The 25952-nt window shown below is 45.3% G+C and overlaps 1 protein-coding gene across 3 annotated transcripts; it reads left to right on the top strand.

Moving 5' to 3' along the window:
* Nucleotides 1-662: 662 nt before the first annotated feature.
* LOC133250473 (cytochrome P450 4F2-like) lies at nt 663-24245 on the top strand. 3 transcript variants are annotated; one of them, XM_061421766.1, is made up of 13 exons: nt 663-817; nt 1223-1450; nt 3349-3493; nt 6628-6681; nt 6774-6901; nt 8501-8622; nt 18817-19087; nt 20083-20149; nt 20321-20450; nt 23012-23145; nt 23241-23305; nt 23493-23575; nt 23984-24245. In XM_061421766.1, exons 2-13 carry the CDS (start codon nt 1253-1255, stop codon nt 24156-24158), a joined length of 1572 nt encoding a protein of 523 aa, XP_061277750.1. In that variant the 5' UTR covers nt 663-817; nt 1223-1252; the 3' UTR covers nt 24159-24245. The 3 variants fall into 3 exon arrangements, with proteins under 3 accessions (XP_061277750.1, XP_061277749.1, XP_061277751.1); XM_061421765.1 differs by having other exon boundaries at nt 780-886; XM_061421767.1 differs by lacking the exon at nt 663-817 and adding an exon at nt 908-952.
* The last annotated feature ends 1707 nt before the right edge of the window (nt 24246-25952 follow it).

The raw sequence follows: 25952 nt of genomic DNA, 5'->3' as shown, positions 1-25952 counted from the left end.
CCACAGCCAGGCTGCATTCTATTCTGTTCCCAAAAGTCATGTCTCACCCCAGGCCCTGGGTTGCTTGGAAATAGGACTTGAGCTCCTGCCAGGCTGTGTGCCCTGGAGACCAGAGGCTTCATAGTTCTGAGCTTCCTGATTTTGCGCCTAGTGGGTCAGTCACTCAGTCATGTCTGACTCTTTGTGACCCCATGAACTGTACCCACCAGGCTCCTCTGTCCAAGGAGTTCTCCAAGCAAGAATACTAGAGTGGGTTGCCATTCCCTTTTCCAGGAGATCGTCCCAACCCAGGGACTGAACCCAGGTCTCCCTCATTGTGGGCAGATTCTTTACCACCTGAGCCACCAGGGAAGCCCATCTGTGCATCATGTCCTTCTGGACCACAAAGAGTCCAGGAGATGCTTCCCCTGCTCACCTGGCACCCGAACGTTTATGCTTTTGCCTGCTGCACCCTGAGCTTGGAAGGGCAGGGGCGGCTGTTAACTTGAGATTCAGAGTCCCCGTTTCCCGCCCCCCATCTTGTTATCATGGGAGGTACTGAGTCCTGCAGATCAATTTTCACACTATGGTACTCTGAGCTGATTTGCAAGACCTCTCTCAGTATAGCCCCTCTTACGCCAAAGTCTATTTGGGCAGCTGCCAGGAATGGGGTGGGGGAGATAAAGAGGCTGTGGGGATTGGCTGGCTGGGCCGCCAAGCCCAGCCTCTCCTAGATCAGAGGTCAGGCCAGGGAGAGAGACCTTCTAGGAGGAGGGGCCAGGAAACCCTGTGACAGCAAGCCGCTCCTGACAGAGAGTGCTAGGTTGGGAGACAAGAGGTGGGCAGTGGGTTGGGTGGTGGTGCCATAGCTAGGGATGGGGCAGACTGCCCTAGGCAGTGGTTCCAGGTAATAAACTGGACTGGGAAATGAATAGATACCAGTGGGTAACGAATACACACACTCTATCTGTGTGTATGTCTTTCTGTCTCTCTCTCTTTGTTTCTGTCTTTCCTCTGAATTTCTCTGGTTCTCCCTTTCCTCTCCCAGCCTCAGTCTCTCTCTCTCCCTCTTCCTCTAAATTTCTGTTTCTCCCTCCCCTCTCCCAGCCCCTCTCTACCTGTCTCTGAGCCCATCTTGCCCGTCCCCATCACCCCCCATCCCTGCCCCTCATTCCCTTGCTCCTCTCCCTCTTTCCGTCTCTGCCTCACAGCTCACCATCAGTGTCTCTTCCTTCATCCTCAGGACTCACTCTGCACCCCATCTGACCACAGGATGCTGGAGCTGAGCCTATCCTGGCTGGGAGTCGGGCCGGTGGCAGCCTCTCCATGGCTGCTGCTGGTGCTGGTTGGGGCCTCCTGGATCCTGGCTCGCGTCCTGGCCTGGACTTACACCTTCTACAACAACTCTCGCCACCTTCAGTGTTTCCCACAACCCCCAAAATGCAACTGGTTCTTGGGTCACATGGGCCAGGTGAGTGTGAGCAGCAGGACAGGTCTGGGGGATCAGGTTGGATGGACTTCATGAATAGGCCTCAGGGTTTGGGCTGGGGTCTAGGACAGCAGAGAAGCCAGGGAGGCCAGGGAGCCCCCTCTTCCCTCCTTCCCTCATTCCTCTGCTCTGCCATCGAGACCTTCCCCACATCCTGTCTTTCCAGCCTTAGCCTGCTTTGGGGTCCATTTCCTGCCTGCCTTGCACACATTAGTGCACCTCAGAGGCTGGGCTGCACAGAACCTGGTCCCTTGGCCTCTCCAGTCTGCATGGTGGCCTTGAGACCTCCTCAAGGGTGCTGTCCAGGGTCTGCTCTCCATGTGGCCACTTTCCTGTGTCTTTTCATTCTGGGTTACGGCTTCCTTCCAGGAAACAGCTATCACCTCCCCATCCCCACCTATGGCATAGAGCTACCCACCCCCTCCCTGTTCAGGGACCCCTCCCTCTTCTCTTACTCCCCCCCAACCAAGAGGTCCCACTGGTCCCCTCACCCCATCTGGATAAAGTTGGACAATCATTTCCTCTTTCAAAAGCCTTTTTAGACCTTCCTCTCCTCCACGCCTGCCCACCTTGTGCACCAGACCTTGAACTTTCATTGGCCTTTCTCATGATAATTGAACAGTAAATTGTCCAATTACTTATTAACCACCTCCCAATTTGATGACATTTCTGGTGAGCAGACACTACAGTGCCAAGTGCGGGGCTGGCATATACTGTAAGCATGCAAAATAAATGCTTGAGGACCTAGGTAATGAACATTCCATCACCTCCCTCGGTCAAAATCAAATGAATGGGTGTCCAGCACCTTCTGCCTAGCAGCCCAGCTAAGAGATGAATGCAACTTTTCTTTCCTGCCTGGGATGAGAACTACAACTTGGGGGAGGACTTACTGCAATTTTATTGTTTATTATGGCAACATTCAGAAGGGAAATACATTCTAAAGCCTGCAGGGAAGATTTCCTGAGATTCTGGGTCTTGAAAGGGTCTCAGCCAAGTCTGGGGAAAGTAGGAATGTTACAAAATCACTGCAGTTCTGTCGTCCCCTCTAACGGCTTGGTGGTGGGGTCTGGTCTTGGTCACTCTTCCTTTCTCTAGCCCCTCTTTCTGTGTGACCTCAGATAAGTGACTCTTCCTCTCTGGACCAATCTCAAGTGCTTTGAGTGCTCAGGTGGCCTTTGGGCAGAGGAAAGCAAGTCACAGAGGTGAGAGTGACTTATGTTCACTTCCCAAGAACATCTGGGGGTATTTGTCAGACTTGAATGGGGCACCCAGACGGGGAGGATTCTGAGGGTTTCACCAGGAGACAACCCTCCATTCTACCCTCTTTGGGGAACATGGCCTCTGTTTCTTCTGTGTAAATGGTACACCCATAGGTTAGACAGGATACAGAGCCTGGCCAGCAGAGATCAGAGCCGCTTTCCTGATGGTTAAGCAGAGTTCACATCTGTCCCTTGCAGTAGATCAGGACTGGAAGGTCTTAGGTCTGCAGACCCTTCAGCATGCCAGGAACTGGAGACTATGTAGATGGAACAGACTATGAAATAAAGTGAGAACAAACCCAGAGAGGAGTCCTGAGGCCACCCTGCTATCCACAAACCTCCCCGGTGGGCATCTCCTCTATGGCCACCCCTTGGGGCTGAAATCACTCCCAGGTCAAGAAAAACTTGCCTTCTCAAGCCAAGATCAGCCTCCCTGTGGGCAGAAAGCCTGTTTTTTTCCTGTGCTCTGGGGTACATCCTTGGGACTTGGAGATGCTCCAGGACCCTCTTTCCCCCAGAGGGAAGGAGGAAGCAAAAGTTCCCTCCATTTGTGCAGAATCCCACACACTGTCCACTGCGGTGGCTTCTTTAGAAGAGTGATGGCCCTTACTTTGCTTGCAGTACCCCCCCACGGAGAAGGGCTTGCAGGACTTCACCCAGCTGGTAGCCAACTACCCCCAAGGATTTAGGATCTGCCTTGGCCCTGCCATTCCCATCATCATTTTCTGCCACCCTGACATGATCCGGATCGTCGCCAATGCCTCAGGTACCCATGCAGAGCTTGTGATGGTGGGTGCCATGACACACCTCTGGGCTTCCAGCTCCTCCCTGCCAAGCTTCTATGTGGCCCCTACCAACCCCACTCCACTTCCCCTTGTCTGTCTCAGCCATCTTTCTCTTTCCTTCAAATATTCACCAATACCGTTCTTGCTGCCTCTTCCCTCCTCCCAAAGCTGTCTCTACCCAACCCTGGTGTTCTGGGTGAAGGACACCCTTAGTCTTGAGGTCACATATCTGGTGTGGTAGGTCAGGACCTGGCCAGAGGAAGATGTTGGGCTGTGACAATGCAGAGAAGAAGCAAGGCTCTCTGCTGGGGCATGCTGGAAGTCTTCCTGGAGGAGGAGTTTCTGGAACTGGGTCTGGAGCGATGAGCAGAAAATTTTTCAAGCAAAGAGTAGAGGGATGTTATAAGCATCCATGGCCTCCCAGACCCCTTTCCAGGTCTGGCCTCATCCCACGCATCCCCTGTCCGAGAGCAATGAAGGCTCCTAGCTGGTGCAGGATCCAGGTTGCTATTTCCATGACATCTACCTCTCTCTCTCTCTTTTTTTTTTTTCTTTTTTTTAAATGATTCTCGGCCCGTTTGACTTCGTAAGGGCCTTCACCTCGGCCTTTCGGTCAACCACCCAACCACCGCCATCTTGAAACCTGACATCTACCTCTCTGAAGGGTCGGTTTCTTTGACCCAATCCTGGGGCTTGACCACTTCCAGTTCAGTGTCCTCCTTCTCCAGGCCCCAGGAATCTTCCTGAGGAGACTCTACCACACCCTGGCTCCCTTCCTTTGTCCTCTGCCCCTCCCACTCTTCGACAGTCCAAGCAGGCAAGGGGGACAGGAAGCATGTGGCAGAAACCTTGGCTCTGACACCATAATGCTGGGTGAGCCTTGGAAGCACCCTGACTGCCTCTGGCTGCTGAAGTTCTCTTTCATTGTTAGTAGTGGGGAAAAAACCACCCTACTATGAACTTCGCCAAGAAATCAATTGACTTTGAAGTCACCCTCCTTGAGGGTATATTCAGGCCTAGCTGGGCTCCACATACTAAATAATGTCATCAGACATCTGTCTTCATCATTTAGTCCTGAGTTCATCTATGATGGCTTCCCTGTCATCCTGGTTAAGATTAAGCCCAGAAGCTCAATCCCCACAGAAAAATCAGCTCATTCACAACATTTCTAGGAAAATTATAGGATTTCCTTTAATTTCCCTTGCCCGATTCATAGGACCAGTTCCACAAGCCTCTGAGTGTCTGGTCTTGGAGGCACAGGGTCCTCTGAGCTATTGTTTTGGGATTCAGAGCAGTTTAATGGCTAAGAACTCAAGCTCTGTATTTGGACAGACTTGGACTTCCACCTCAGGCTTACTGTCTATGAGAAGGTTGGCAAATTATTATGTAGAGCCAGAGTTTCTTCACCTGGAATATGGGGATGGAAGAGAAGTTGCATGAAAATGGTGTTTGGGGTCCAAACAGGGAAGTCCCCTTTCTATCATGTATCCTTGCAAGCATGCTGAGTTGCTTCAGTCATATCCAACTCTGTGTGACCCCATGGACTGTAGCCCATCAGGCTTCTCTGTCTGTGGGATTCTCCAGGCAAGAACACTGGAGTGGGGTTCCATGCCCTCCTCCAGAGGATCTTCCTGACCCAGGGATCGAACCCCTATCTCTTACATCTCCTGCATTGGCAGGCAGGTTCTTTACCACTAGCACCACCTGGGAAGGCCATTCTGTACCCAACAGATCCCAGTTCATAAAAGGTGCAGGAGGGACCCTGGGAAGAGACTGAGAACAGAGGAGCAGCTGCTAGAGGTGATCCATGAGTGCAGGTGTCAATTACTGCCTTGCCAGTCTTTGCCTCTGGCAGCCTAGAAGATTGTGAATTGGGTCCTTTTTGTTCCTTTCCAGATTTGGAGCTAAGAGGAAGGTCTCCTGTACACACAGGGCCTGACCAGCACCTATGGGGATGTGTACTGCTAGTGGGTCGGGTCCTGGAATGTGATCATCCGCACCATCCACCCCACCTGCATCAAGCCTGTGCTCTTTGCTCCAGGTAGATGCCTCCCTGGCCACAGCTTGCTTGCTGCCATGGCCAAAGTGTTGCTTTCAGGTGTGTGGGTGACCAGGGTGCAGGCAGAGGGGTGTGTGGCAGAGATACCAATGTCTCTCTCTCACCTGGATCCCTCATCTGCCTGACCTCCAGACATGTCTACTCATGCCTAGGGCATGTCTGTGTGATGTGGGATGCATGGCCATGTCTGGTCAGGTTTATGTTTCTCCCTGAACTCTGGTTACAGCTGGCATATGTTATACTGGTGACACTTGATATATGTTTACACCTGAGGTCAGAGATTCATACCTGAGGTTCAGCTGTGGCCAAAGATATCTGAGGCATGTTAGGACCTGACTGGTTCTTCTCTGAGATTGTCTGATTCTCCTGCTGGTCATGTTTGGGCCACATTTGGGGTCTGTCTGAGGTCTGGGACTCAGGGTCACTCAGAAATGCTTGAGACCTTATGTGAGTCTTGTCTGATGCAGGTTTTAGGGTATGCTTGGGTCCCCTGGTTCAGGTCATCAGTATATTCAAGTCCTGTCTGGAGCCTGCCTGGGGCACACTGAGGTCAGGTCAGATGGTCTTCAGGTTCATGGCAGAGCTGTTGGGTCATATCAGGTTGTGTCATTCATGTTGGAGCCATGTCAGGACATGTTAACACATGTGGCCATGTCAGATGTCTCAGAAGAGGTCAGTACTGGGGCAGATGTGGTGTCCTTGGTCCCCATAATGATGTTTTGTAAAGTTCTGGGTTATGCCTGTGTCTTCATAACCTGTTGGACCATGTAGGAGCTGTGTCAGGGAATGTTGGGGCATGTTGTGTCATGTTGGGGTGTGTCTAAGCACACAGAGTTGTGTCTATGGACTCTGCTTTGCTCTTTTCTGTTCTGCAGTCTGGTCTGGTCCCTGCCTTCTGTCACCTCTCCACCTGGCTTCTGGCTTCCTATGCTCTTGATCCCATTCCTGCTATGGAGGGCTCAGAGTGGGCAGATTCCTGGCTGGGATCCTCTATTCCACACAAAAGATCGTCCCCTCCCCCTCTCCCTGGCCCCTGATGGTCCTCCTTCATGTCAGCTGCTGCTGCACCCAAGGATGTGATCTTCTATGACTTTCTGAAGCCTTGGCTGGGTGAGTAACTGTTTGTGAAGGGGGTTAGGGATGACCCTGGGGACCCAGGAGAAGGTCTTCCTTTGCCCACTCCCCGTGGCTGTCTCTGCTAGGGGATGGGCTCCTGCTGAGTGCTGGTGACAAGTGGAGCAGGCACCGTCGCATGCTGACACCCGCCTTCCACTTCAACATCCTGAAGCCCTATATGAAGATTTTCACCAAGAGCGCAGACATCATGCATGTGAGTCTCTTGAACCCAGGGTCCCAGCTGGATTCTTGGGGATAATGAAGACTCAGAGATATCATTTTGGAATTCTGCCTCTTCTGGGCAGCTTGAGTCCATTGTTCTTTCTGAGCCTCAGTTTCTTCAGCTGTAAAAATGAGTACGCTGTGATCCCTGCTTTGCAGGGGGTTGAGACGTATGGAGCCATGTCTCTGGCACATAGTAGGTTTTAGTTTCTCTGTTTCCATTAGGGAAGCCTTGAAATCTTGGAATATGTTTGGTGATAATGAGGCACACTGTGTAGTGGTTATTCCCAAGTAACAACTTCGAAACAATAAGAGTTTAGTATTGACAACAGGACTGTAAGTCAGTTGGCCGGTCCTTGTGGAGGTGGATGGGGCCGCCCATGTATCTGTGATCAGCTGTGGGTCAGACAGGAAACTTTGCTGAGCCGAAGTTCTGTGCTCTGTCACATTAAGGGCTTGGCTGACTGCAATTTGATCTAGGATGACCTCGCCTGGGGCAAATGGATTTCCTTTCATGACTGTCTTCCTTTAGAAGGTATTTGAGGCTTGTTCACATCACAGAAGCAGGGTTCCCTCAGATTGAGGGGAACTACAATGTCCCTTGGGATCTAGGTTTGGGATAAGCATCTCATCATTTTCAGCATGGTCTACTGGCCAAAACAAGTCTAGGAGCAGGTCATAAATGAAAGATGGTGAAATAGGCTCCATCTCATAATAGAAGCTTCTGAGAAATTACATTGCAAAGGCTTGGGATATATACATAGGGAAATGAAGGACTAGAAGGCAGGCTTCTGTGAAGTGCTTGGAATTTTTCCTACATACAGCCTTCAAGTGAGCTTGCTACTGTTTCATGGATTCTGCCAGAATACATGAGATCCTGGGTCAGAGACAAAGGACAGTTTCTTACTTTTGGCCCAGCAAACAGCATGTGCTTCTAGTTGGTTGCGTTCTTCCTCCATGTCACCAAATCCCATGCAGATGCCACAAGTGGTCTTCAATTGCTGCCTGCTCATGTAGCATGTTGTATTACTGGGGGTAGGAGTATAGGTTTAGGGACTTTATGAATTTTATAGAATTAGAAGCAAGCTTGATATTTGTCCAGGGGGAGACATAACCTCACCCCTCAAGGTTGTTGCCTATAAATATAACTCTGCAAAATGGTTAAGGTAAAGAATGTAGAGATCTTGCTTTTTTTTGCATACCCAACATTAAAGGGCAGGGTTACTCAGAGCTCATGTAAGACTACTTCTTTCAACATAGGGGACATTTTCTTAATCAATTTACAAAAATAAGCAGGAAGAAAGTTAACATTTGCTGTGTACCTACTTTATGCATTAATGTTACCACAGGATACAAAGATGTAGGAAGCAGAGCCAGGATTTAAAAAACCCAGATCTCCTGACTCCTAGCCATGGGGACTTAACGTCCTAACAGTAACAACTTTCACTTCCACCCAAGCCTGGTTCTTCCTGGAAAGGGGATCCCAGGCCCAGGATGCAGGATCTGAGGGAGTCCATCCAAGTGGTTCAGACTGAGGAGAGGCTCAGAGGAACCAGCTTTCAGCCCTAACACTGTTCCCTTCTCTGTCCAGGCCAAGTGGCAGCGTCTGATCACAGAAGGCCACACGCATCTGGACATGTTTGAACACATCAGCCTCATGACCCTGGACAGTCTGCAGAAATGCGTCTTCAGTTATGACAGCAATTGCCAAGAGTGAGTCTTGGCCAAGGGCCTGGGAACATGAGACATAGATCCAAAGGAGCAGATGAGGGAGGGGAGACTGGCTAGGACAATCAGAAGGGACTTCCTGGAGGAGGCGGGTCAGAGCTCAACATTGAACAACAGGAAGGGAAAGGAGAAAGAGATATCCTTTTATTTTTTTTTCTCTTTTAAAATATAAATTTATTTATTTTAATTGGAGGCTAATTACTTTACAATATTTTAGTGGTTTTGCCATACATTGCCATGAGTCTGCCATGGATGTACATGTCCCCATCCTGAACCCCCTCCCACCTCCCTCCCCGTCCCATCCCTCTGGGTCATCACAGTGTACCAAGCCCAGGGCTCCTGTATCATGTATTGAACCTGGACTGGTGATTCATTTCACATATGATAATATACATGTTTCAATGCCATTCTCCCATTTCATCCCACCCTTGCCCTCTCCCACAGAGTCCAAAAGACTGTTCTATACATCTGTGTCCCTTTTGCTGTCTCACATACAGGGTTATCATTACCATCTTTCTAAATTCCATGTATATGCGTTATTGTACTGTATTGGTGTTTCTCTTTCTGGCTTGCTTCACTCTGTATAATAGGCTCCAGTTTCATCCACCTCATTAGAACTGATTCAAATGCATTCTTTTTAATGGCTGAGTAATATTCGATTGTGTATATGTACCACAGCTTTCTTATCCATTCATCTGCTGATGGACATTCTAGGTTGCTTCCATGTCCTGGCTATTATAAACTGTGCTGCGATGAACATTGAGGTACACGTGTCTCTTTCAATTCTAGTTTCCTCGGTGTGTGTGCCCAGCAGTGGGATTGCTGGGTCATATGGCAGTTCTATTTCCAGTTTTTTAAGGAATCTCCACACTGTTCTCCAGAGTGGCTGTACTAGTTTGCATTCCCACCAACAGAGTAACAGGGTTCCCTTTTCTCCACACCCTCTCCAGCATTTATTGCTTGTAGGCTTTTGGATAGCAGCCATTCTGACTGGCGTGAAATGGTGGTTTTGATTTGCATTTTGCATTGTGGTTTTGATTTGCATTTCTCTGATAATGAGTGATGTTGAGCACCTTTTCATGTGTTTGTTAGCCATCTGTATGTCTTCTTTGGAGAAATGTCTGTTTAGTTCTTTGGCCCATTTTTTGATTGGGTCGTTTATTTTTCTGGAATTGAGCTGCAGGAGTTGCTTGTATGTTTTTGAGATTAATTCTTTGTCAGTTGCTTCATTTGCTATTATTTTCTCCCATTCTGAAGGCTGTCTTTTCACCTTGCTTATAGTTTCCTTTGTTGTGCAGAAGCTTTTAATTTTAATTAGGTCCCATTTGTTTATTTTTGCTTTTATTTCCAATATTCCAGGAGGTGGGTCATAGAGGATCCTGTTGTGATTTATGTTGGAGAGTGTTTTGCTTATGTTTTCCTCTAGGAGTTTTATAGTTTCTGGTCTTATGTTTAGATCTTTAATCCATTTTGAGTTTATTTTTGTGTATGGTGTTAGAAAGTGTTCTAGTTTCATTTACAAGCGGTTGACCAGTTTTCCCAGCACCACTTGTTAAAGAGATTGTCTTTTCTCCATTGTATGTTGTTGCCTTTGTCAAAGATAAGGTGTCCATCAGATCAGATCAGATCAGATCAGTCGCTTAGTCGTGTCCGACTCTTTGCGACCCCATGAATCGCAGCACTCCAGGCCTCCCTGTACATCACCAACTCCCAGAGTTTACTGAGACTCACATCCATCGAGTCAGTGATGCCATCCAGCCATCTCATCCTCTGTCGTCCCCTTCTCTTCTTGCCCCCAGTCCCTCCATAGGTGCGTGGATTTATCTCTGGGCTTTCTCTTTTGTTCCATTGATCTATATTTCTGTCTTTGTGCCAGCACCATACTGTCTTGATGACTGTGGCTTTGTAGTAGAGCCTGAAGTCAGGCACGTTGATTCCTCCAGTTCCATTCTTCTTTCTCAAGATTGCTTTGGCTATTAGAGGTTTTTTGTATTTCTGTACAAATTGTGAAATTATTTGTTCTGGCTCTGTGAAAAATACTGTTGGTAGCTTGATAGGGATTGCATTGAATCTATAGATTGCTTTGGGTAGTATACTCATTTCCACTATATTGATTCTTCTGATCCATGAACATGGTATATTTTTCCATCTATTTGTGTCCTCTTTGATTTCTTTCACTAGTGTTTTATAGTTTTATATATATAGGTCTTTTGTTTATTTAGGTAGATATATACTTAAGTGTTTTATTCTTTTCATTGCAACAGTGAATGGAATTGTTTCCTTAATTTCTCTATTTTCTCATTATTAGTGTATAGAAATTCAAGGGATTTCTGTGTGTTGATTTTATATCCTGCAACTTTACTATATTCATTGATTAGCTCTAGTAATTTTCTGGTGGATTCTTTTGGGTTTTCTATGTAGAGGATCATGTCATCTGCAAACAGTGAGAGTTTTACTTCTTCTTTTCCAATCTGGATTCTTTTTATTTCCTTTTCTACTCTGATTGCTGTGGCCCAAACTTCCAACACTATATTGAATAGTAGTGGTAAGAGTGGGCATCCTTGTTTTGTTCCTGACTTTAGGGGAAATGCTTTCAATTTTTCACCATTGAGGATAATGTTTGCTGTGGGTTTGTCATATATAGCTTTTATTATTTTGAGGTATGCTAATGCTATGCTAAGTCACTTCAGTCGTGTCCGACTCTGTTCGACCCCATAGATGGCAGCCCACCAGGCTCCCCCGTCCCTGAGATTCTCCAGGCAAGAACACTGGAGTGGGTTGCCATTTCCTTCTCCAATGCATGAAAGTGAAAAGTGAAAGTGAAGTCACTCAGTCGTGTCCAACTCTTTGTGACCCCATGGACTGCAGCCTACCAGTCTCCTCCATCCATGGGATTTTCCAGGCAAGAGTACTGGAGTGGGGTACCATTGCCTATTCCTGCTTTCTGGAGGGTTTTTATAATAAATGGATGATGAATTTTGTCACAGGTTTTCTCTGCATCTATTGAGATAATCATATGGTTTTTATATTTCAATTTCTTAATGTGGTGTATTACATTGATTGATTTGTGGATAGTGAAGAATCCTTGCATCCCTGAGATAAAGTCCACTTGGTCATGATGTATGATTTTTTTTTTTTTTTTTTGCTAGTGGTTCTCTATTTATTTATAGTATTTTGCTCCCGCCAATCCCACAAACTACATATTTGATAATAAACGAACATGGAGATCTTTTTAATGTGTTGTTGGATTCTGTTTGCTAGAATTTTGTTAAGGATTTTTGCACCTATTTTCATCAGTGATATTGGCCTGTAGTTTTCTTTTTTTGTGGCATCTTTGTCTGATTTTGGTATTAGGGTGATGGTGGCCTCACAGAATGAGTTTAGAAGTTTACCTTCCTCTGCAATTTTCTGGAAGAGTTTGAGTAGGATAGGTGTTATCTCTTCTCTAAATTTTTGGTAGAATTCAGCAGTGAAGCCATCTGATCCTGGGTTTTCATTTGTTGGAAGATTTCTGATTACAGTTTCAATTTCCGTGCTTGTGATGGGTCTGTTAAGATTTTATATTTCTTCCTGGTTAAGTTTTGGAAAGTTGTACTTTTATAAGATTTTGTCCATTTCTTCCAAGTTGTCCATTTTATTGGCATATAGTTGCTGATAGTAGTCTCTTATGATCCTTTGTATTTCTGTGTTGTCTGTTTTGATCTTTCCATTTTCATTTCTAATTTTATTGATTTTTCTCTCTTTGTTTCTTGATGAGTCTGGCTAATGGTTTGTCAATTTTATTTATCTTATCAAAGAACCAGCTTTTGGCTTTGTTGATTTTTGTTATGGTCTGTTTTGTTTCTTTTGCATTTATTTCTGTCCTAATTTTTAAGATTTCTTTCCTTCTACTAATCCTGGGGTTCTTCATTTCTTCCTTTTCTAGTTGCTTTAGGTGTAGAGTTAGGTTATTTATTTGACTTTTTTCTTGTTTCTTGAGGTATACCTGTATTGCTATGAACCTTCCCCTTAGCACTGCTTTTACAGTGTCCCACAGGTTTTGTGTTGTTGTGTTTTCATTTCCATTCATTTCTATGCATATTTTTATTTCTTTTTTGATTTCTTCTGTGATTTGTTGGTTATTTAGCAGCATGTTTTTCAGCCTCCATATGTTGGAATTTTTAAGTTTTGTCCTGTAATTGAGATGTAATCTTATGGCATTGTGGTCAGAAAAGGTGCTTGGAATGATTTCAATTTTTTTAAATTTACCAAGGCTAGATTTATGGCCCAGGATGTGATCTATCCTGGAGAAGCTTCCATCTGCGCTTGAGAAAAAGGTGAAATTCATTGTTTTGAGGTGAAATGTCCTATAGATATCAATTAGGTCTAACTGGTCTGTTGTATCATTTAAAGTTTGTGTTTCCTTGTTAATTTTCTGTTTAGTTGATCTATCCATAGGTGTGAGTGGGGTATTAAAGTCTCCCACTATTATTGTGTTATTGTTAATTTCCCCTTTCATACTTGTTAGCATTTGTCTTACATATTGTGGTGCTCCTATGTTGGGTGCATATATATTTATAATTGTTATATCTTCTTCTTGGATTGATCCTTTGATCATTACATAGTGTCCTTCTTTGGCTCTTTTCACAGCCTTTATTTTAAAGTCTATTTTATCTGATATGAGTATTGCTACTCCTGATTTCTTTTGGTCTCTATTTGCATGAAATATCTTTTTTCCAGATCTTCCCTTTCAGTCTGTATGTGTCCCTTGTTTTGAGGTGGGTCTCTTGTAGACAATATATATAGGGGTTTTGTTTTTGTAACCATTCAGTAAGAGTTTGTCTCTTGGTTGGGGCATTCAACCCATTTACATTTAAGGTAATTATTGATAAGTATGATCCCATTGCCATTTACTTTGTTGTTTTGGGTTTGAGTTTATACGCCCTTTCTGTGTTTCCTGTCTAGAGAATATCCTTTAGCCTTTGTTGGAGAGCTGGTTTGGTGGTGCTGAATTCTATCAGCTTTTGTTTGTCTGTAAAGCTTTTGATTTCTCCTTCATATTTGAATGAGATCCTTGCTGGGTACAGTAATCTGGGATGTAGGTTATTTTCTTTCATCCCTTTAAGTATGCCCTGCCATTCCCTCCTGGCCTGAAGAGTTTCTGTTGAAAGGTCAGCTGTTATCCTTATGGGAATCCCCTTGTGTGTTATTTGTTGTTTTTCCCTTGCTGCTTTTAATATTTGTTCTTTGTGTTTAATCTTTGGTTATTTGATTAATATGTGTCCTGCGTTGGTTTACCTTGGGTTTATTCTGTTTGAGACACTCTGGGTTTCTTGGACTTGGGTGACTATTTCCTTCCCCACTTTAGGGAAGTTTTCAACTATTATCTCCTCAAGTATTTTCTCATGGTCTTTCTTTTTGTCTTCTTCTTCTGGGACTCCTATGATTTGAATGTTTGGGCATTTAACATTGTCCTAGAGGTTTCTGAGATTGTCCTTATTTCTTTTAATTCATTTTTCTTTTTTCCTCTCTGTTTCATTTATTTCCACCATTCTATCTTCTACTTACTTATCCTATCTTCTGCCTCCATTATTCTACTGTTGGTTCCCTCCAGAGTGTTTCTGATCTCATTTATTGCATTATTCATTATATACTGACTCTTTTTTATTTCTTCTAGGTCCTTGTTAAACCTTTCTTGCATCTTCTCAATCCTTGTCTCCAGGCTATATATCTGTAACTCCATTTTGTTTTCAAGATACTGGATCATTTTCACTATCATTATTCTGAATTCTTTATCAGGTAGATTCCCTATCTCTTCCTCTTTTGTTTGGTTTGGTGGGCATTTATCCTGTTCCTTTACCTTCTGGTATTTCTCTACCTTTTCATCTTGTTTATATTTCTGTGTTTGGGGTGGCCTTTCCGTATTCTCACAGTTTCTAGAGTTCTCTTTATTGTGGAGTTTCCTCACTATGGGTGGGGTTGGACCCGTGGCTTGTCAAGGTTTCCTGGTTAGGGAAGCTTGTGTCAGTGTTCTTGTGGGTGGAGCTGGATTTCTTCTCTCTGGAGTGCAATGAAGTGACTAGTAATGAGTTATGAGATGTCAGTGGGTTTGGTGTGACTTTGGGCAGCCTGTATATTGAAGCCCAGGGCTATGTTCTTGTGTTGCTGGAGAATTTGCGTGGTATGTCTGCTCTGGATCTTGTTGGCCCTTGGGTGATGCTTGGTTTCAGTGTCAGCATGGAGGCGTTTGATGAGCTCCTATTGATTAATGTTCCCTGGAGTCAGGAGTTCTCTGGTGTTCTCAGGATTTGGACTTAAGCCTCCTGCCTCTGGTTTTCAGTCTTATTCTTACAGTAGCTTCAGGACTTCTCCATCTATACAGCACTGATGATAAAACATCTTGGTTAAAGATGAAAAGTTTCTTCACAGTGAGGGACACCCAGAGAGGTTCACAGAGTTACATGAAGAAGAGAAGAGGGAGGAGGGAGATAGAGGTGACCAGGAGAAGATGGGGAATCAAAAGGGGTGAGAGCAAGCTAGCTAGTAATCAATTCCCTATGTGCTCTCCACAGTGTGGATCCCTCAGAGATGTTCATGGAGTTACACAGAGAAGAGAAGAGGGAGGAAGGAGACAGAGGTGGCCAGGAGGATAAAAGGGGGAATCAAAGGGTGAGAGACAGGTCCAGGCAGTAATCAGTTCCCTAAGTGTTCTCCACTACCCAGAACACACAAAGAGATTCAAAGTTGAGTAGAGAAGAGAAGGGGAGGGAGGAGATAGAGGTGACCTGGTGGAGAAAAAGGAGAGTCAAAAGAGGGAGAGAGCAGTCAAGCCAGTAATCTCACTCCCAAGTCAAAATGGGTACTGAAGATTGGGTTCTTAAAGGTGCAAAATTGATAACAAATACCAATAAGCAAAGATTAAAAATCTAGAGTAGAGGTTCAGTTCAGTTCAGTGCAGTTGCTCAGTCGTGTCTGACTCTGCGACCCCATGAATTGCAGCACGCCAGGCCTCCCTGTCCATCACCAAAATCCCAGAGTTCACCCAGACTCATGTCCATCGAGTCAGTGATGCCATCCAGCCATCTCATCCTCTGTCGTCCCCTTCTCCTCTTGCCCCCAATCCCTCCCAGCATCAGAGTCTTTTCCAATGAGTCAACTCTTCGTATGAGATGGCCAAAGTACTGGAGTTTCAGCTTTAGCATTATTCCTTCCAAAAAAATCCCAGGGCTGATCTCCTTCAGAATGGACTGGTTGGATCTCCTTGCAGTCCAAAGGACTTTCAAGAGTCTTCTCCAGCACCACAGTTCAAAAGCATCAATTCTTCGGCGCTCAGCCTTCTTCACAGTCCAACTCTCACATCCATACATGACCACAGGAAAAACCATAGCCTTGACTAGACAAAGCTTTGTTGGCAAAGTAATGTCTCTGCTTTTGAATATGCTATCTAGGTTGGTCATAACTTTCCTTCCAAGGAGTAAGCATCTTTTAATTTCATGGCTGCAGTCACCATCTGCAGTGATTTTGGAGCCCAGAAAAATAAAGTCTGACACTGTTTCCACTGTTTCCCCATCTATTTCCCATGATGTGATGGGATCGGATGCCATGATCTTCGTTTTCTGAATGTTGAGCTTTAAGCCAACTTTTTCACTCTCCACTTTAGATTCTCATAAATACAATATTAAAGAAAAAAAACAAAGCCACAAAAATTATAATATATATATATATATATATGAGGTTTGCTTTAAAAAATAGAGTCTTTTTGTGCAAAGTAATAGTAGGTTATAAAATGAAAATTAAAAGAGTAATAGAGGACTTAAAAATAATTTTATTTTTAATTTAAAGAATGATAATAGTAAAGATATATCTAGGACTTTCTCTGGTGTTGTGGACAGTGTGGGGTCAGTTCATTTTCAGATAGTTCCTTGATTCGGCTTATACTTCTCAAGATCTATAGGCCCCTTCCTATGTAGCTGGTGCTAACTACAGGGTTTTAATCTATTGCACCTGTCACTTCCAAGGTGGTTCCCTCTGTTTTATTTAGCTTCTTCTGTTTACTGGTCTCTTCAGTGCCTAATTTCTGCCCTGACACAAGGTGGCGGTGGTGGACACTTTTTTAGGCTCATTCCGTTGTGCTGTGGGGAGCGAGGAACACTGCAAACAAATAACACTGTCGTGTGCTCGCAGTGTCTCAGCCACACTGGGTTTGCCCCAGCTCCCAGCATTTGTGCTTTCCCTGTCTGCACTGCTTAGGCTCTAGGTTGCTCTGCCGGGAACTGTCTGAGGCTGGCCCTGGGTTGTATGCACTTCCCAGGTCTAAGCCGCTCAGGTTCAGGTACTCAGGTGCTCCAGAAAGGTGCAGGCTTGTTTTAGCCTGCATTTTGTGTCTTCCCAGGTCCAAGCAGCTAAGGTACCAGGTGCCTGGCAAGCAGGGTCGCTGCAACTTATCGCCTCCCCCGCCCCTGCCACTTGGTTTTCTGGGTGTACAACTAGCGCACCTTCTCAGGTGTGCTGTGTGTCTCTTCTGGGAAGCTGATCTCTGGCTGTGACCCTCCCGGCGGATGTCGACCATCCAGAATATCAAGAAATCTTGGTTAGCAATGAAGCCTGCTTGCAGTTGGTAGATGATGCCTCTCTGGGGCCACGATAGCTCCCTTCTGGCTCTGGCTGCCCTCACCTGCCTGTCTCCAGTGGGGGGTGGGCCAGTCCACAGCCGGCTAGCTCTGCTCAGTCCTTTGTTCTGTGAGTGGGCCTAGTGGTGTCTTAGGTTAGGGCTTTTCTCGGGATAGCTATCCCACAGTCTGGTTTGCTATCTCAAGTTAGTTCCTTCAGATTGCCCTCAGAGCATTCAGGCCTGGTCTTTACCCTAAGCAATGCAGCCCTTGCCTCCCTGCCAAGCCCCTGCTTGCTAGTGGCGGATGCGGGTGTCTGTGCTGCTTATTCGCTGGGAGTTACCACTGGGCACATAATCTGTGGCTTTTGAGTATTTATTTTTCCTCCCAGTTGTGCTGCCCTCTGAGGTTCCAAGGCTTGCCACAGACTTGCCAGTGAGAGTGTTTCCTGGTGTTTGGAAACTTCTCTCTTTTTACAGACTCCCTTCCCAGGATGGATCTCTGTCCCTACCTCTTTTGTCTCTCTTTTTATCTTTTATATATTTTTTCTTACCTCCTTTTGAAGACAATGGGCTGCTTTTCTGGGTGCCTGATGTTCTCTGCCAGCATTCAGAAGTGGTTTTGTGGAACTTACTCAGCATTCAAATGTTCTTTTGATGAATTTGTGGGGGAGAAAGTGGTCTCCCTGTCCTATTCCTCCACCATCTTAGGACTCTTCTCCCACTTCCGGAGATATCCTTTTAAGTAGGTAGAATTGCTTGGAAAGTGAAGTTGCTCAGTCGTGTCTGACTCTTTGTGACCCCGTGGACTGTAGCCCACCAGGCTCCTCTGTCCATGGGATTCTCCAGGCAAGAATACTGGAGTGGGTTGCCATTTCCTTCTCCAGGGGATCTTCCCAACCTAGGAATCAAACCCAGGTCTCCTGCATTGCAGGCAGATGCTTTAACCTCTGAGCCACCAGGGAAGCCCTTGATAAAAACTAGCAGGCTAAAATGAGCAAAGTGTGTGCAATAGTGAGGAGACACCTTGGAAATAAGTTTAGAGGAGTGGGCTTAAAACCTTCTGAAACCAAACAAAAAGGATAGGAAATTTATTCTGAGGTTTCCAGAGAGCCAAGGAAGATATTTGAGCACACGAAGGTCATGGTCAAAGTTGAGCTTTGAAGATGTCCAAGAGATCACTTGTCAGATGACTCAAGACCAACTGTGATAGGCACAACACCATTCAACTGTGTTGACACGGGAAGTAAGGAGAGTAAGGAAGCTGTTATCCCCATTGATCAGCTGGGCAAGGTTAAGGTTCTGAATTGAGTGAACACTGTGGGGAAGGAATGGGGAACAGAAACTGGGTGAGAAAGGAGAGAAGCCTGATGTCTAAGCTGTACTCTGGGTGCCTGGGGAATGGAGGCAGCTCACGGAGATGGGATGTGGGTTGAGAAGAGTTTGAAGAGCCACATCTCCTGGCTCATCCCCACACTGAATCTATGAACCATCTGTTTCTGGAGCCTCAGCTTCCTGAAGGGAGGTAGCCCCCAGCTTCTGGGCTTCTGGTATTTTAAGTGGTGGCTTCCCTTCATGCTCTCATCCTTCAGGAAGCCCAATGAATATATTACCACCATCTTGGAGCTCAGTGCGCTTGTGGCAAAGCGGAACCAGCAGATCTTCTTGCACATGGACTTTCTGTACTTCCTCACCCCAGACTGGCGGCGCTTCCGCAGGGCCTGCCGCCTGGTACATGACTTCACAGATGCAGTCATTCAGGAGCGGCGCCACACCCTTCCCAGTGAGGGTACTGATGACTTCCTCAAGGCCAAGGTGAAGACCAAGACTTTGGACTTCATCGATGTGCTTCTGTTGACCAAGGTGGGTTCCTCTGGGATCTGAGTTTAGGAAGTAGAATGGACTTATATCTGATCAGAGAACTTAAATAAGATACAGAGGGTACTGGAGAGTCATGGAAGGTGCTTGAGGAAGGGAAGTATGGGTCAGAGAAAAGTTTTATAGATGATTGTGTGGAATACTGTCTGCAGGGACTGCTATTTCTGAAACTGTCAAGGGCCTGAGACTTTAGTCTACTTCCAAGTTGATAAGTTAGTCTCTGTGTGTGTGTGTGTTGTATGTATGCAGAACCTTGGATCAGAGCAGAGCATTAATTTCAGTAGTCATAGTAGAACTTAGCTCTGGTTCTCCATTTGCAAATTCTTTTGAGGGCACCATGATACTTGTACTTGTACATGCAGCCATGCTAGCATCACAGCAGAATTACCTCCAGATTTTGAAATTTGGAACCCATACAGGACAGCTAATACTTCTGCCCCTTCTTCCCTAAAGTGGGTAGGGAAAGGTATATGGATAGGCATAGGAAGACGGAGAGAGAGAGGGAGAGAGGAGAGAAGAAAAGAGAGATTGTTTGGAGCTTAAATAAATCATCTTTGGTGAGAAAGTAGTCTATGATTCTATAGGTTTAATACCCATTCCCTATCTCCAGGATAAAAAGATCTTTGGATTTACTCACCAAGCCTGTGAGCAGATGTCTTTGGGGACAAGGCTCAATCTCTAGCTTCCAAAACAAGTTGCTAGTTGAGTTGATCATCCTGTAACCCAGGTGGACATTAACTTTTTTCCTCCAAAATCCCTCATCATATCAAAACATAAAAATATGAATGGATCACTGATTTCTATCACCAGGCACAACATAGGAGGCAAAGAAATAGAGACATCTGGAGTGGGCATAAGAGGTCTAGGAGTTCCGGGTGGGCTTGGGTTTCTGGATGGATGATGGAGATTCAGAGGTTTTTGCAGTTTAGGCTCAGGGACTATGAGCTAGTGTGATTCTGGGGATCTTGCTTTCTCTCCAGGATGAAGATGGGAAGGGATTATCAGATGAAGATATCCGGGCTGAAGCTGACACCTTCATGTTTGAGGGTGAGAGTCCCAGTGTGGGACTACTTAGAAGGCTGGGTCTCTCTACTCCAGGATGTTGCCAAGGGGACCTTGGACCACTCAACCCCTCCCCATCCTCCCCATGGGAGGGTACTGTCCACCCTCTGGTGCTGAAGTAGCCCAGAGATCCAAACCTTTCTTGATACTCCTCAGGCCATGACACCACAGCTAGTGGCCTCTCCTGGGTCCTGTACAACCTTGCAAAGCACCCAGAATACCAGGAACGCTGCCGGCAAGAAGTGCAAGACCTTCTGAGGGACCGTGAGTCTAAAGAGATTGAGTGGTGAGTGCAGGTCCTCATGGTGTGCTCCTGAACCCCTCTCACTGACTCTGTTTCCTGGCTGGGGATAAGGGAAATTTTGTGTGGATTTTGTCATTATTACTTAGTGGGAATAGTAGCAAAGCTCAGAAGCTGGATCTGTTACTCAGTATGGATAGCAGGGTAAAGTTTTCTGGCTTTGAGGACAGAAACTTGGATTTCTGAGATAACTGGTGACAATGTGGGAGGGCAGATGTTGCTACTTAGCACGTATTCACTATGTGAACTTCCCCTTCACTCTGTTACCTTTCTCTCTAAAAATCACGTTTTCAAACATCTTCATTCCATGAGTGTTTGCTGATCTCCTGACCCCTATATCCTCATATTATTTAGTCCAGGATTCACATGGAACTCTTAGGGACTAAAGTCATTCACCACCTGTCCAGGGATACCCGCATCTTCCTCCATCCAGTCCCCATTCAACAAACACTGGTACACTGCCTCCTTCTTCTCAGTTCTATGACATCTCCAATTCTTCTAAGTCCCATTCTGTGTCCTGGAGACTCGGGAAGGACCAGACCCAGTCTTGCCTTCCAGGAGCTCTCAGCCTGGTGAGGAATAGTCCCAGGTCAGAACATTACCAGTGTAGATGGCCAGGGTGGGGTTTTTATTTAGAGAGGAAAATCGAGGTTGGAAAAAATGTCCTCAACTTAGATCTTCCAAGATGAGCAGTAGCTATTTTGAGGTGCATTTTAGGTGCTCTATGGTCAAGAAATAGCAGGGCCAAAATGAAGAGATGGAGAGTAAGAAGGTGTAGGGGAGAAGGGGAGTGAGAGGCAGGAGGGAGGGAGGGGTTCGATTTGTACATGTGACTGACTGTGTAAGGTAGATTAATTCCTAATATCAACACACACTACTCCAGAGTGTGGAGTGGATAACCAATTTTGTATATTAAAATTATATAGTTTAAATATAGTCTGAGATTTTAGTATGGAGACCGTATGCACATTTTGTTAAATTAACCCTTAAATACTCTCGTTGTTATGGTAAATCATATATTCTACCTGGATAGAGAAACATCTATATGTTCATGTGGCATACAGACACTAACATTTCTTGCTAAATTTAAACCAAATAGTCGATGTCATCATCATCTTTTTTCATCACCTTTTCTATTATTTCTCACAGGAAAGCTAACAATGTATGGATATAAATTTCTTGCCCAGTGAACATGGTAACACTAAAAATATGGAGTGTCATATCAATAGGAAAAATAAAGCCTGTTTAATAAAAGCTCTTGTAACAACTGGAGAGTTAGATGGAAAAAATGAATCCAACTTCTTTCTCAGGTCTTACATGAACATAACATCGACATGAATCAAAGGCATAAAATATAAAATAAATGTATCTTAAAGGCTCTAGAGGGCTTCCCAGGTGGCAGAGTGGTGAAGAATCCACCTGCCAATTCAAGAGACACAGGAGACATGGGTTCTGTCTCTGGGTTGGGAAGATCCCCTGGAGCAGAAAATGGCAACCCACTCTAGCATTCCTTCCTGGAGAATCCCATGGACAGAGGAACCTGGCGGGCTACAGTCCATGGGGTAGCAAAGAGTCGGACACAACTGAGTGACTGAGCACGCACAGGCACAAAGGCTCTAGAGGAAGCCATGGGAAATTATTTGTAGTTCCGCAGAAGAGAAGGCCCTATTTTTGACACAAGTCTAGGAGCTGTACAAGAAGACACTGATATACTGTTACATGAAAAAGATACAGACCAGGGTGTACATTATACAGCATGCTATTAATACTAAATAACTTTTAAAATGCAATACACTCTCCTTGGAAGGATACATAAAACAAAGTTACCTAGGGAAACAGTGAGGAGGGGAAATGAGTGTTGGGCCATAGGAGTGTGTAGTTTTCTAATTTTGAACTAGTTAACTGTACCATTTATTAAGAATTTAAATCACCACACAAAATGAAGAGGATTAGGGAAAAAACTCAGTCCCCTTACTGGATCTTATCTTCAAAGTTTATAGAAATTTTCTAGTGAATTCTCTTGTTTTCTAAATATAAAATCATTATCTGCCAAAAATGACACATTTACCCCCACATTCAAATGATATTTCTCTCCTCCCCACCCCCATCTAATTGCATTAACTAGTGTCTGTAGTGCAGTAATAAATAAGAGTAAACATCATTTAATCTGTTTCTTTTGCTTCTTACTCATCTGCCTTTTGATTTCGTTCTTGCTGTAAAGAATAATATATTTCTATACAAATTTTTGAATATTTTTATGGCTAGATTTTGGGTATGTTGCTCAGAAAAGCTGAAAACATCAGACTCAATTTTGTCTGGTTCTTCTGTGATACTGCTTTTCTTTCTATCTTTTTAAAAACCATTTAATTGAGGTACAAGGGATAAAGAAAAAGCTGTATAATTTATGTATATGACTTACTGAGTTTGGAGATATTTGATCCATCTGTGATTTTGTTCTGGGCAGAGAGGATCTTATGGGGCACCAGGAGGGCTGGTGGTGTGTCTCTGTTTTTGCTCCCTGGATAGTTGTCGTGGGGCTTCCTTAGGGACGACCTGGCCCAGTTGCCCTTCCTGACCATGTGCATCAAGGAGAGTCTGCGATTGCACCCCCCGGTCTCGATCATCTCCCGCCGCTATGCCCAGGACACTTTGCTTCCAGATGGCCGGGTCATCCCCAAAGGTACTCACAATGACTAAGGGAGGAGTTTCCTGGTGAGAAAGAGGGGTCAATGAGGCAGTGAGGACCTAGCCCTGCTGCCCTCTCTTGTTCCACAGGTGTTATCTGCCTCATCAGTATTATTGGGACCCACCACAACCCATCTGTGTGGCCAGACCCTGAGGTGATTCCTCCCCCACGTCATACCTCCATCATCCCTGTCCATTCCCCTTGGGAGGCCCAGGGGAGACTACAGAATTCTGATTGGCAAATCAGACATCACCTCCCTCCCATTATACACACATCTGCTTCTCCAAGGATGGATGTCCTGGGAGATCCCATCCAGTAGCCTTGTCTTGTTTTGCCCCCAGGTCTATGACCCCTTCCGCTTCGAGCCAGAAAACATCAAGGGGAGGTCACCTCTGGCTTTTATTCCCTTCTCAGTGGGTCCCAGGTGAGGGTAGTGGGCATCTGAGGTAGGGATGGGGTGGTGTGTTGGAGGTTCTGGGACTGAGATTCCAGACTTGACTCTCTGGTAGGAGAGTGGGGAAAATGAAGATGGTCAGAGTTTTGGTTCTCCTTCCCTCCCCTCCCCTGGAAGTTATAGGAGTGTTTGGGGAATGATAGTGGGTCCAGAAGGGGTCTACATTGTGCTGGGAGTCCTGTTTCCCTGCCTGCTGGTCTGTGTCCCTGAATGGGTTTTCGGTCAGGCTTAGATATTCAAGCCTATGTGGGGGTCCCAGGCAAGTTTCGTATTCTCTATCACTGTGGGTGGGGGTGGGAGATGTGAGCTAGATTCTAGGAGCGATGGGGCCTGGATGAAGTTTCCCAGCACAGTCAAAGACCTCACTCCGGCCCACAGGAACTGCATCGGGCAGACATTTGCCATGACGGAGATGAAGGTGGTCCTGGCGCTCACGCTACTGCGCTTCCGCGTCCTGCCGGGTGAGGAGCCTCGCCGGAAGCCAGAGCTGATCCTGCGCGCGGAGGGCGGACTTTGGCTGCGGGTGGAGCCGCTGAGCGCAGACCAGCAATGACACAGCAGCCCTTTCTCTCCTGGAATCCTCCCCTGGTCTAGCCACCTCCCTGAAAATTCCCAGGAATAAAAACTATGTGGTCACTTCTGCGCTAGTCTCATCAACAGCCAGCAGGGGGCGCTTGGTACTTTCTAGGTTCAACAGGACCGGAGTGGCTGTGAACTTGGGGGATAGGAGGAATGTGTGTGGGAGGGAACGCTGATGTGGTAGCTGGAGCGCCAACCTGAGTCATGAGGGTAAGACTACTCGTTAGGGAAGGTTGACCAGAGAGCTTGATGTAGCCAGGATCAGATTCACTCCCTGCTATTGTACTGCCAAGGTCACCATCCCTGTCTGCCATTTACTAGCTGTTTTGTTTGGGGGAAATCGTTTCTCTCTCAAAGCCTCATTTTATATTACATAATAGTAGCCATGTCATTGCGCTGTTGCGGAGACTGAATAAACAAGTGTGTGCAAAGTGACTGACTCAATATCTGGTAAGCATCAGTACTCAATAAGAGTTCATTTCCTCCTTTCCTTATGCATCACTTTCTCAAATTTAAACTGCTTCAAAGTCATACAAGTCATATTTAAGTTTTGAGACAGGTGGAAACCTGCTGTTGAAGAAAACTATCAGTAGAAGAGTCAGAAAGTAAAAAAACCCCCATAGTTACATCTATTACACAGTTACCAGGAGCTTTAATGTGAAGCTGACCTGAAGTTAGGTACTGAAAAAACCAACTTTTTCCCTTCACAGAGACGTGACCCAGGATTTCATTTTTGTCTTGCTGTTCTAGGAAGTGGAGGTTAAGCAGGTTCACATTAGTCAGAGAAGATGGAGGTGGCAGGAATGGGACCACTTCCTTCAGCACCTGGGACAGTAGCTGCCCCAGGACTAGGCGCACCTTGCCCCACGACTCAGGCCGCAGGGGCTTCTGGGGCAGAATCCTAGTCTCAGACCCTTTCAGGAGTCTACAAGTTGGGGGACAGAAAACTTAATGGTTAACTAATAAGAAAGAAACCCTGTAACATAAAAGAGCAAGTATTTAATATATTCTAAGCTGAAAATCACATTTGTTTTTCTTTGCCTTCAGAGTTCTTATTTAAAATGTTTATCTTGTACCCTAAATGATACCTTATCATAGAAGAAAAATGTGAATAAAAAAATAAGAAGTAAAAATCATGTCCATAGCCCAAACATATCAAAGTAATCACTGTTCATATCCTTTCACACAAATTGCCACGTTTTAAATGTATATGTAATCCTTATATCAGTAAAAATTTGGCTTTACATCTGAATGTATTACAATTACATCATGTAATCGCCTTTAAAAATGCTGTTTTACTGACTACCAAGCACATGAAAGGATGCTCAACATCATTAGAGGTTATTGAAATGCAAATCAATGCCAGAGTGTGATACTGAGAGGGTAACAGGCAGGAGGGCCAGGGGTCTCCAAACGGAGGAAATAGGCTGCAAGTGTCAGACATTTTTATCTCTCTTAAGCAGCCGGAGAAAACAAACTAGCGATATTTTTTTCTTCTCTATACAAATTTAAAAGGAGATTTCTCTTAAAATACTGTGTTGCCATAATGACACCTGGTTTCACCTGAAGGTAACTATTCTCAAACCTTGAGTTAACCAATGCCGTTTTTCTTATGGAAATGTTTGTTTTAAGCTATGTTAATGTACTATTCATTTACCCCAAACTCTGTCTTCAAGCCGGTTCCACCTAATGGCTCAGAACCTACTTGACAAACCAGTATGTTATACACAGATATTGTTCCCGTAATCTATGTAAATGAAACTATTTG

This window comes from Bos javanicus, chromosome 7 (genome assembly GCF_032452875.1).
Source record: "Bos javanicus breed banteng chromosome 7, ARS-OSU_banteng_1.0, whole genome shotgun sequence".
Taxonomy (NCBI): Eukaryota; Metazoa; Chordata; class Mammalia; order Artiodactyla; family Bovidae; genus Bos; species Bos javanicus.
Note: the sequence above shows the minus strand (reverse complement) of the source record. Positions and strands in the feature narration are given on the sequence as shown.